Genomic DNA, 12,191 nt, shown 5'->3' on the forward strand with positions numbered 1-12,191 from the left:
AATGTTTGTTCCATCAGGGACCTTACACAAATGGAAAGGCTGATGTTAGATGGGGAGAAAAGGTGTGCAATTTGACAAAGGATTTGCATCCAGAATATGTGAAGAGCTTTCAAAACAACATTGGAAACAATCCACTTAGAAAATGGGAGGCGTGCCTGCGTGGCTCAGTCAGTTAAGTGCCCAACTTTTGATTTTGCTCAGATCATGATCTCAGGGTCCTGGGATCAAGCCCTACAGTGGGCTTCCCACTCAGCTTGGAGGCTGCTCGAGATTCTCTCTCTCTCCTTTTGCCCCTCCCCCTGTTAGTGTATGTGCACTCTCTCTCTCTCTCTCTCAAATAAATAAATAAATCTTTAAAAAAAAATAGGAAAGAGATGTGAACAGACTTCACTGACGAGGACATGCAGATGGCCAATAAGCACAGGAAAGGGTGTTTGACATCATCCGAGGTTAGAGAAATGTCAATAAAGCCCACAGTGAGATGCCACTGCGCACTTTCCAGAGCGGCTAAGTAGGACATGGTGATGACACGGATGCTGGAGAAGATGCAGAAACTGCTCGCTCACTGCTGGCGGGAACGGAAAATGATACAGCCCCTCTGCCAAAGAGTTGGCAGTTGCCTTTCGGTAACTTGCATTTAGCATGATAAACGAGCTGTAACACAACAACGATACAAATGGTCAGTTCTACCGGGCACTTACCCCAGAGAAACGAAAACTGAGCTCCACAGAGAGACTTGCACTTGAATGTTGCTTGCACGTTCACGCCTCGCGGCTGGCAGCTGAGAACACCCTTGCTTGTCCTTCAACAGGTGCACAGTTCAACATGGTGCAGAACACTTGTTGGCAACAAAAACAGACTGTTGACACACACAACGGCCTGGATGGACCTCCAGAGAATTTTGTTGAATGGAAAGAACCAATCTCAAAAGATTGCACACAGTATGATTCCGTTTATGTAACATCCTTGAAATAACAACATTATAGAGACAGAGAACAGATTCGTGGTGCCAGAGGCTAGGACATCAAGTGTGTGTCCTGTGGTGATGGAAACATTCCACATGCTGTGAAGGTGGTGGTCCACAAAGCTACGCAGGTGATAAAACTACAGAGCTACACGTGTACACACACACACGTGCACACACACAGATGAGTGCGTGTATAACTGGTGGGATGTGAATCCGTTCTGTGGATTACCTTGACGTCAGTGTCCTGATACTGACCCTGAACCAGGCATGCAGGAAGGTCTGGGCAAAGCACACAGAGAACCTCGCTCCATATTTCTCTGCAACTTCCTGTAGATCTATAGTTATTTCAAAAAAGAAAGCTTAAAAATTGTTTTCTATAGACCAGAAACAAAGGAACAGAGGTCCTTTTTTTAATTAAAAAAATTAAAATTTAAAAAGAAAAGTTACCATTTGTCTTAGTTTAAAAAACCCCAAAACTCAAATATATGCAGAAAGATGTGAAAGATCAATACGCTGAGAACCACGAAACAGTATTGAAGTTGGGGAGTTGTACATGAATATAGGGGTGCGCCTTGCTCTTAGATGAAGAGTCTCAAAAGTATGAAGAGGACGGTTCTCTCCAGATTGATCGATAGATTCACCACGATCCCAATAAAAAATCCAACAAATTTTTCTTTTGTTGAAATTGACAAGCCGGTTCCCAAATTTATACCCCCCCACCCATTTGGGAAGGGCTAAGAATAAGCAAGGCAATCTTGAAAAACAAAACAAGGATTTAATACCAGATATGAGGATATAAAAAAGCTATAGTAACTACAACAGCATGGCATTGTTGCCGGAAGAGACACATAGACAGAAGGAACAGATAAAAAGTGCGAAAAGAGGAAGACGGATGGATAGATAGATGGGTGGGTGGTTGGATAGATAGATCTTTGGTTTATGGAAAGGGTGACGCTGCAGAGGGGAAGACATGGTCTTCTCAATACATGGGGGTGTGGGGTCAATTTGATATCCATATAGAAAAGGATGAACTTCAACTCATATCACATACCCTAAATAAAAATCAGTTCCAGGTGGGTGGTAAGTCTAAACACGGAAGGTGAAACAATAGCCTCTAGAATTAAATAGAAGAATATGTTTATGGCTTGGAATGGGTAAACACTTATTAAATGGAAAATAAACCAAGAGTAAAGGGAGAAAATGGACAAACTAGATATTGTAATAAATCAGTGTTCCTCATTGGAAGATAACCTTATGGGAGTAAAAAGGCAAGCCCAGGAGCTAGGACAGTTTTGCAGTAAATGCAACAACAGAGGCATGTAAGAATGCTCATGTGTTAAAAAGAAATAGCGACTAGTTATCAGACCAGGGGATGCTGCGGTGATGGGCACTCGAGAAGGTGCACACCCAGGACGGCAGACCCTAACATCACCACAGCACTCAGCCTTTGTCCCCGGGGGACTACAATGACACCAAGTGTCAGGGAGGCTCCAAGTTGCTGGGACCCTCACACGCTGCTCATGGGAGCGGAAAAATTGGGGTACCCACCCTGGAAAACAGTTTGGCATTTCCTACTAAACCTGCCCAAACACACGCTTCACGTTGCAGCACGCATCGGTGTCGCTGACCTGTACCTCGGTCCAGCCTAGGCGCACACCGAGCGAACCGGACGTACGTTAGTGAGAAGAAATGAGCCCGAATGTTTACCATGGTGCTAGCCATAATAGTAATAGGAACCATCTCTAGCCCTGTCCACACAGCCAATGCCTAGTGCACCGTGATACACTCACACAGTGTGATATTATACGTGATATGCATGAATCATTGCTTCGTGCAAAAACATCAAGGATTCACTCAGGCATCACACTGAATGAAAGAAACATAAAAGCATCTTCACAACTGCATTCATTAAAACCTCAAAAAATACCCAAAGTGACCGCTGCCCTTTGTGACAACAAAAGCAGATAAAGGTTTATTATTTCTGTGTGGTTCTATAGTTCACTAAATTTCATTTGCAGATTTACTTTAAAAAGCATAAAGTGCAATATAAGATAGCATTTTCTAATCACTACAATTTAGGTTTCAGGATGTTTGATTGTCCTATTGTGAAGATTGACCTAGCCCAAGAGCCTTTTTCAAGGCAGCCTTAAATTCTTTGTTCCTAAGACAGTAGATCAACGGATTGATTATTGGGGTGAGGACAGTGTAAACAGCAGAGATGAGCTTGTTGGAGCTCCGGGAATCGATGGCCTGGGGCCGGACGTACATGAAGATCATGGCCGTATAGAAGATGGTGACCACGGTGAGATGGGAGGCACAGGTGGAGAAGGCCTTCCAGCGGCCAGTGGCCGAGGGGATGTGCAGGACAGCCAGGGTGGTGTCCATAGGAGAGCACGGTGGCCATGAGGGGAAACACCAGGATGATGAAGGCCAAGATGAAGTCCACCAGCTCTGCGGTCGAGAAGTCTGTGCAGGCCAGTTTGAGGATGGGGGAAATGTCACAGAAGAAGTGGTTCAGGACATTGGAGCCACAGAACGTGGCACTGGAGATAAAGTACACCTTGATGGTGGAGATGGAGAAGCCGCTCACAAAGGAGAAGACCACCAGCTGGACGCAGAGCCCCATGGTCACGATGACTTGGTAGCGCAGGGGGTGGCAGATGGCCACGTAGCGATCATAGGCCATGGAGGCCAGGAGCACACATTCAGTGCACACCAAGGAGCTGAAGAAGTAAAGCCTGAGTCATGCACCCGACAAAGGAGATGTGTTTCTGCTGCAGGAGGAAGCCACCCAGCATCTTGGGGATGATGTCAGATACGTACCAGATCTCCAGAAAAGACATGGAGCCCAGAAAGTAGTACATGGGCCTATGGAGGGAGGAGCTGGTCCAGACGGTGAGGATGATGGCCACGTTCTCCACCAGGACAAAGAGGTCGGTGAGCAGGAAGAGGAGGAAGAGCACGTACTGCAGCCGAGGGGCCGTGGGGAAGCCCACCAGGATGAACGTGCCGACCTTGCTGGCGTTCTCTCCCCTCATCCTCGGGTGCTGGGAGCCTGCAAAACACCATCAATCCAGAGTGAGGGGCTGCGGGGCCTCGGGGAGAAGGCAGAGCTCACCCTGCAGGAGAGTTCAGCCCAAAGATGGGACGCCTGGCTCCCTGAGCAGCATTACCTCTATTGCTGTGTCTTCAAGTAGGAAAGCCTGGTGCTTCCACGTGGATATAACACAGCGAGAGCTGGGGGGGGGGGCACACAGGTGCAGCTGCGTTGGACTTCATACAAGGAACTGTCCGCTCGGCTCATCAGGAGGGGAGCTGGGAGCAGGGTGGGGCCGCTCGTTCTGTTGGCTGCGGGGCCTTGTTTTACGAGCAGACGCATGTCCTGGGTCCCCAGCCATCACCGGCATCCACTCATACCACCACCTCAGTCATGACGCATCATGACGAAGCCTTATTTTATTTCATTTTCCTCCTAAGTTTTGGAGATGGCCACGGCTGGTGATCGATCTCTGCTGTTGCACCACGGCACGGAACGGTCTCCATGCATAGAACAAAGTGGGGTCATCCCCCCGCTCCCTGGAGGACGCGCTGCTGCAAGTGAATGAGGGGCCCAAGTCTCTAGCCAATGTGCCCTGCCCTCACCCCATGCCGCAACTCATGTGCACACCCACACACCACTACGCAAAACACTATACACATGGGGTGCACACACACACCACTATACACACATGAACACATTGTACACAGGTGCACACACAGCACCATACACATGTATGCTCACACACCCTCTTCACACCCATGTGTGCACACACACCACTCACGTGTGTGCACACACCACTCTGTACACGTGCATGCACACACAATACACACATTACTCACACTACTACACACACCACTACACACAGGCATGCACATACCACAACACACAGGCATGCACATACCACAACACACAACTATACACACGCACAGACACACCGGTATGCACAAACCACTATACATGCAGCTGCACACACACACACCAGTATACACTCATGGACACACACATGCACACACACACGCTCCTGGTGTGGCTGGCCTGTGGGAAGAAACACACCCAGAGAGCAGGGATGGGTGTCCAGGCAGCAGCCGTGCAGACAGAGGGGCAGGTTGCCCAGGGCAGGGGCAGGACCAGGACTCAGGGCTCCGAGCCCTGGGTGATTCTCACGTAGGGACCCTCTGGGTGGACGCACGCAGAGCAGGGCCCCTGGTGACTTCCAGAGCCACCTAAGCATCTGTGACTGGCCTGGAAGTTTCCTTCGAGTCAGAGCAGTGGACACTGAACAGGAACAGAAGGAATTCAGCAAGAAGTCGGGGCCACCAGCCGACCAGGGCAGAGTCCCAAACTGGACCAGAGGGAGGTGTGCAGAGAAAGCTCCCGGGAAGGAGACCAGCCCACAGGAGGGGCTGTGGTCCTGGGCTCCCCTGGCTTGGGGGACTGCTTTTGCTGGGTCATCTAGGTCGCCCGGCGGGTGAAGGCCATGTTCTGTGCCGCTGGCTCAGAGCTGGGCGGGGGGCGCCTGTGCTAGGAGGCGGGACAGGAGGAGAGCATCAGGGCAGACCCGCCGGGAGGCCGCAGGGGCTTCTCGAGGCAGCACAGGAGGGCTAAGCAGCCCACGGCCTACAAAACACCCAGCACCGATGGAGGCCAAGGGCGTGGCAGGACGGGCGAGCTCGGAGAGCCCTGTGGGGACACTCTGGTTTGCACAGGAACCTGTGTGCCGGCAGATACCAGCCGCGGTGAGCCTGCTGAGAAGTGGCAGGGTCTGGGGGACGAGGTGGCGTCGAAGCCCCAAACCCATGCGTGCTGCCCGGCCTCTGTCCCCGGCTGCCCTGTCTCGCCAGGCTCTAAGGACAGTGACCCCTCACAAGCCCCCGCACCCTTCTCGCCGGCCTGTTCCTCTTTTATGAGGCACATTTCTTGAACACGTGCTGGGGGCCGGGCGGGAGACGCGCTGTCCTGGTGGGGCTCATGTCCCAGCTGGGAACACGGAGACGGGGTGACGAGGCTGTAAAGCTACGGAAATAATACTGCGGATGGGGTTCAGGACACACACCCCGAAATACGGCACCTTGGCCTGTGAAGGAGTTTGAGAAACTGGCAGAAGCGGCAAGGTCCCTCTGACATCCCCCCCACCCCGCCCCGGCAGCAGGTCGCACACCTGCAGAGGAGAGGGGACCTCCCTGCGCCCGAGACAAAGGGCCGCCGTGGAGGATCCGGACACCAGGCCTCGCTCAGCAGCCCCGCTTCGCCACGCCTGCTCTTACTCCCCGTGAGGCTCCCCGCCCCTGTCCACCCTTCACCGAAGCTCGCCTGAAACGCTCGCTTAACCTCCCCAGCACACCTTCAGTTTCTTGGAAAGGGTCCTGAGCTCTGTGGTCAACACGTCTGCAGGCTTCCTCCTGCCGCTCTGCCTGAGGGCTTGCTAGCAGGCCCGGCCAGGGCTGGGAGGGGAGGAAGCCTCCATCCTCGCCGGCACCATCAGCTGGCCAGGAGGGGCCGGGGGAGCCAGGCCTCTCTGAGCAGGAGCTGCTCACCCCGAGGTCTGAGCACCACGATGAGCACCTGGGAAGTCAGGGAACAGTGTTTCCCTCGGAGGGGACAGCAGGTGCAAAGCCAGAGACGGTGAGCGTGGCCAGTTTGTGGACAGGAGGAAGGCCACTGGGCTGGTGGCAGCCTCAGGTTTTTGGCCCAGGACACCCTGATGTTGGTCAGATAGGAAGAGCAGGAGAGGGCTATGCAGGTGCCAAATTATTGGGGCTCTCCTGGGGGTGTATGGGGTGCTGGCTGGATATCCTGGTGGCTACAGAAATCTGAAGTTGAGGGGAGAGGGCTGGGCTGACAAAGAAAGGAATTGCTCCAGGGCACAGCTTTGCTCTGGGGGAGACATGTCTGTACCCCCATGTCAGCACAGAGCTTTGTGTGAGAAGCCAGGCCTGCCCACATGGCCAGCACAGCTGATCCAGCCTTAAAGTTCCAGTGAGCAGTTCCAAACTGAGGACCGACTTCAGAAGACACACTATCTGCTCTAGGATTCCAAACAAACCTACCATGTCCTTCATCGAAAGACCAAGGATGACCCCTGCCAGGAGAGGGCCCCCAGCATCCCATCCTGAAGGCCACCTCTCTGCACCCTGGCCAGGCATCCCATGTCGGTCTGCCGAGCCTGAGTGGCCACAGGGCCTGCAGCCTGCAAGGAGGACCCCTGCGGCTCCTCAAAGCCAACTGTCCCCCCACCCCCCAGTGGATCCCTGTGGGGCTCCGAGCCTCTGACCCTCATCCCTGCATAGTGAGGCACCCGAGGGTTTGTGCGGATTATTCAGAGTGATAACTGATCGTTAGTGAGCTGGATAATTCATACTAGGTTGATCAGTTAAATAAAATACTGTGTTTATTTACAAATTCAGGACCCTTTCAAGCACGCTCTCCTCCCCCTGTACTTTGGACAATGCTGTATTTTCCTTCTAAATAGACTTTCATCTTGGAGTAATTCTAGACGTAGAGACAAGCTTCGAAGAGAGTGCGGAGGGTCCCGTAGAACTTCCCTCCTCTGCTACGAGGCCAGGTCTCACACAGGAGCACACGCTTGTCAGATCCGGGGAACTGACGTCCGAGCGTCACCACCAGCTAGACGCCAGACCCCGCCTGATTTCATCTCGTTTTCCTCCATGCCCTCCTCCTGTTCCAGGGCATCGCGATGCTTCTTCCTCCCCGCTCCCTGCACGGGGTCGGAAAGGCCAGGTGGGTTTGGGCAAGGGGGCCCTGGGTTCTGTCCTCGTAGGCGAGCTCTCCGAGGCTCTGGTGACAGAAGGCTTTCACCCTTGGACCCCTCAGGAAAACGGCAGAGGGCACGGTGCAGATTTGCCCGCCCCGAAGGGCTCTCATACCTGGCAGACGGCCAGCGTGGGACCTGAGCTAGCACGAGGGGCAGGTGTCCTCAGCTCTGCGCGTCCTTGTGACGCTGCTGCAGGCCGCTGAGTGTGGCGTTAGAACGAGGGCCTCACACAGGACCTGCAGCTGAGTGCTCGCCATGGTTGCGATCTGGGGACCGTTTATGGAGCACCTGTGCGCCATCATGCAAAGGGGAGTCCTGCTCAGACAGTGCCCCAAATCGCGGGTGGGGATATCCGTGGTTGGGGGATGGTGTGCACACACGAAAATGCACACGTGTATTCGCCACGATGCAAGGTTTACACCGTGCTCAGAATCGCAGCCAAGCGAGCCAGGCATCAGCATGGACAGCGTCGGCTCCTACCTGCGGGTTCTGGCTTCTCCCCCTGCCCAGCGACTCCCAGGCTGGCCACGGTGACCGACCGTGGCTCAACCACACTCCAGAGAAGCAAGCTGCCTGAGCAGCCAGGGGAACGGTCGTGGCCTTTTCTGCTGGAGCTCGGGGACTCCAGGGTCCAATTACCCCGCCATGCCGACGATGTTACCCACACTGCCAATTAGCGGGTCCTTGTGCCTCTGGGGCCGCTCTGCTCCCCACCCCTACCCCTGGCTGAGTGCCCCTGGGCAAGTCTGTGGAGCCCACGCCCCGTGGCCCCTGTTTGGCTGCGTCGGCACACACCTTGGTGGCGGAGTCCCGCTCTCCTGAGGAGGAGCCGCCGTCCCTGGGTCAGCGCCGGGCCCCGCACCGCGTTTGGCTCAGCTGCGCACCCGCTCTGCCAGGAGGCTGTGCTTTGCCAGAAGGCGGTGGGAGGGGAGAGTGGGCGGCCGTGCCATCCCCGTCCCCTGGTCGGCCAAACCAGTCACAGGGCCAGTAGGACAGAGGCGGGTCTCCAGCCCCCAGCTCAGAACCTCTGCCAACCCGCACACCCAAGGGGCAGACTCGTCAGGCGGGGACCCCCCTGTGCCTCACTCTGACCCTCCTGTCCTTTCTGCTCCCACAGGCTGGCCGCCTGCCACCCCCGCAGCTGCCCAGCCACTTCCGCACCGCCTCTGTTTGCAGTGTTCTTCCAGACATGAGCACAAAAGTCCTGAGCCCTTAAACCAAACACCCCAAACCCCAAATGCCATTACCATCCTGAGCCTCGGAGAGACCCCCTGTTCCCCTGGCCCGAGTGTAACTCCTCCAGCCTTGATTGTGTGGGTGCCTGCCCCCACATTCTCTTACTTGTTTCCAGCTGTCCAACAGACTGGGTTTTGAACTCGGGAGACTATCAGAGTCATCTGGAAAGCTGTCTAATGTTTTAAGGGTCTGTGCACATGCTGGGCCCACACCCCGAGGTTCTGACCCAGGTCTGTTCCCAAGTGGGGAACCAGAGTGCCTGCCCCCACAGAACACTCTTTCAAAGGGTGCCAGGTCCTATTCATGGCCCTTGAGCAGGGCTTCCTGGGGGATGAGGCTGGGGTCTTGAAAGGGCTCCAGGGTGTCCCCTGCAGACAAGGAGAATGTCCTTTTGTACCTTGGGGTATTAATTCAACAAATGTTTGTTGACTGCCCACCAGCCTCAGGCACTGTGTTGAGCTGCGAGGGTCCCCAGGTGTGGTCCCCGCCTGCCTGGGCATCTGAAGTGTTACAGGTCAACCAAGATCACATCTTATTCTTTGAGCAGTTGGTGGGTGAGGGGTAGGGGCTTACCCACTGGTATCCAGCCCAGGACGTGGCTTGCTGTGGGGACACTTGGGGCTTATTTCACCACATAGTTCAAGAGTTAACTTTTAAACATTGCAATTGTTTAGGAGTTTAACACTTCAGATGACCTAGTATATTTTGTTCTTTCCTGAAATGTGCAGGGCAATATTAAGGAGGAGAAAAAATCACAAGTTCTACTTTGCTCAGATATAAAACGAAGACACTAGTGGCATAAGGACACCACCACCTATGATACTGAGTCCTCCATGAGCTCAGGGAGAAACGTAGAGGTGGGAGCAATCTTTACAATGACAGAAGGAATTCCCATTCTTACAAATTAAACGGCCCAATCAGAGAGAGTGTATATTTTTAGATTATGTTCTGGAAAAGTAGAATGCCAAGGCATGCCTTCCTACATTGGAACTTGCCCAAAGCCCAGAGCCTTTTTCAAGGCAGCCTTAAATTCTTTGTTCCTAAGACAGTAGATCAATGGATTGATTATTGGAGTGAGGACAGTGTACAGGACAGAGATGAGCTTGTTGGAGCTCCGGGAATCGATGGCCTGGGGCCGGACGTACATGAAAAGCAAGGCCATATAGAAGATGGTGACCACGGTGAGATGGGAGGCACAGGTGGAGAAGGCCTTCCAGCGGCCAGTGGCCGAGGGGATGTGCAGGACAGCCAGGGTGATGTGTCCATAGGAGAGCACGGTGGCCATGAGGGGAAACACCAGGATGATGAAGGCCAAGATGAAGTCCACCAGCTCTGCGGTCGAGAAGTCTGTGCAGGCCAGTTTGAGGATGGGGGAAATGTCACAGAAGAAGTGGTTCAGGACATTGGAGCCACAGAACGTGGCACTGGAGATAAAGTACACCTTGATGGTGGAGATGGAGAAGCCGCTCACAAAGGAGAAGACCACCAGCTGGACGCAGAGCCCCATGGTCACGATGACTTGGTAGCGCAGGGGGTGGCAGATGGCCACGTAGCGATCGTAGGCCATGGAGGCCAGGAGCACACATTCAGTGCACACCAAGGAGCTGAAGAAGTAGAGCTGAGTCATGCACCCGACAAAGGAGATGTGTTTCTGCTGCAGGAGGAAGCCACCCAGCATCTTGGGGATGATGTCAGATACGTACCAGATCTCCAGGAGGGACAGAATGCCCAGAAAGTAGTACATGGGCCTATGGAGGGAGGAGCTGGTCCGGACGGTGAGGATGATGGCCACATTCTCCACCAGGACAAAGAGGTAGGTGAGCAGGAAGAGGAGGAAGAGCACGTACTGCAGCCGAGGGGCCGTGGGGAAGCCCACCAGGATGAACGTGCTGACCTTGCTGGCGTTCTCTCCCCTCATCCTCGGGTGCTGGGAGCCGGCAAAACACCATCAATCCAGAGTGAGGGGCTGCGGGGCCTCAGGGGGAAAAGGCAGAGCTCACCCTGCAGGAGAGTTCAGCCCAAAGATGGGACGCCTGGCTCCCTGAGCAGCAGAGGAAGCAGAAACTATCTCCAACTGAAGCCTTTCCCATCAGGAGGTTCCTGGTGTCCTTGTGGCTGGTCACGCGAAGAATGAGGCTCTGGAATGCCCACCCACATCCTCCACCAAGTATCCCACAATGGTTCTGTTTCCCTACAACCTGCAGTTCTCCAAAGATTCTAAGGACAATGAGCTCTCTGCAGCCAGCATTGCCTGGGCCTGTTGGTTATCTGGCACACTCTTCCTAAATCAGTGGATACTGAACCTTCCACCTGGTTTCAAAGTGGATTTTGTAAGAGGAAGGGACAGCAGCAGGGCTCATGGGATGGTGGCATATGGTGTCCCAGGTTAGCCAGCCCCTGGACCCAGACACACCCACAGGGCTGGGGGTCTTCAGGAGCAGCAGCAGTCTCCCAGGCCAAGAGGGGAGAGCAGTTACATAGCTCTCTTTGTGCCATCTCAAAACCCCTGAAAATATGACATAGGAGTAAAAAGGTCATGATTCTGGGGTCCTGGTTTTGAGCCTGGCATGTGTGGGGGGTTCCCTGCTAAGCAGGAGCCTGCTTCTCCCTCTGCCCCTCCCCCTGCTTGTGCTCTCTCTCTCTCACTCCCTCAAATAAATAAAATCTTTAAAAAAAAAAGATAAAAACCCATATCATCAAAATATCAAAAGAGACCAGGAGGGTGATATTAGCAAGGGAAGGATTTTGAACCAATTCTGGGGGAAAGAAAGCAGATGGCAGAAAGGTGGCTGGGGCAGAAAGAGTAAAGAAGTTTACCATCAAAAAGGAGAGTTACAGAGCAATATCCCTGATGAACATGGATGCCAAAATACTCAACAGGATTCTAGCCAATAGGATCCAACAGTATATAAAAAGGATTATTCACCACGACTAGGTGGGATTTATTCCTGGAATGCAAGGGTGGTTCAACATTTGCAAATCAATCAGTGTGATAGGTCACATTAATAAAAGAAAAGACAAGAACCATATGATCCTCTCAATCGAGGCAGAGAAAGCATTTGACAAAATACAGCATCCTTTCCTGATTAAAACTCTTCAAAGTTAGGGATACAGAGAACATACCTCAATATCATAAAAGCCATCTGTGAAAAGCTCACAACGAATATAATTCTCAG

The 12,191-nt window shown here is 53.2% G+C and overlaps 2 protein-coding genes across 2 annotated transcripts; both read right to left on the reverse strand.

Annotated features, from left to right (window-relative positions):
• Nucleotides 1–3,067: 3,067 nt before the first annotated feature.
• On the reverse strand, nucleotides 3,068–4,005 carry LOC100477154 (olfactory receptor 6B2). The gene is given in 3 exon segments (XM_002922468.4): nucleotides 3,068–3,344; nucleotides 3,346–3,704; nucleotides 3,706–4,005. Coding segments are annotated over 3 exon segments (936 nt in total).
• Nucleotides 4,006–9,994: 5,989 nt separating this feature from the next.
• On the reverse strand, nucleotides 9,995–10,933 carry LOC100478335 (olfactory receptor 6B2). Its single transcript, XM_002922473.4, has one exon. The coding sequence runs from the start codon at nucleotides 10,931–10,933 to the stop codon at nucleotides 9,995–9,997; it is 939 nt and encodes a 312-aa protein (XP_002922519.1).
• Between the last annotated feature and the right edge of the window lie 1,258 nt (nucleotides 10,934–12,191).

The sequence above is a fragment of the Ailuropoda melanoleuca genome, chromosome 2 (genome assembly GCF_002007445.2).
Source record: "Ailuropoda melanoleuca isolate Jingjing chromosome 2, ASM200744v2, whole genome shotgun sequence".
Classification (NCBI taxonomy): Eukaryota; Metazoa; Chordata; class Mammalia; order Carnivora; family Ursidae; genus Ailuropoda; species Ailuropoda melanoleuca.

What these genes read in the sequence shown, in the direction of transcription:
- LOC100478335 (XM_002922473.4), bottom strand. Translation starts at nt 10,933, where the DNA reads ATGAGGGGAGAGAACGCCAGCAAGGTCAGCACGTTCATCCTGGTGGGC.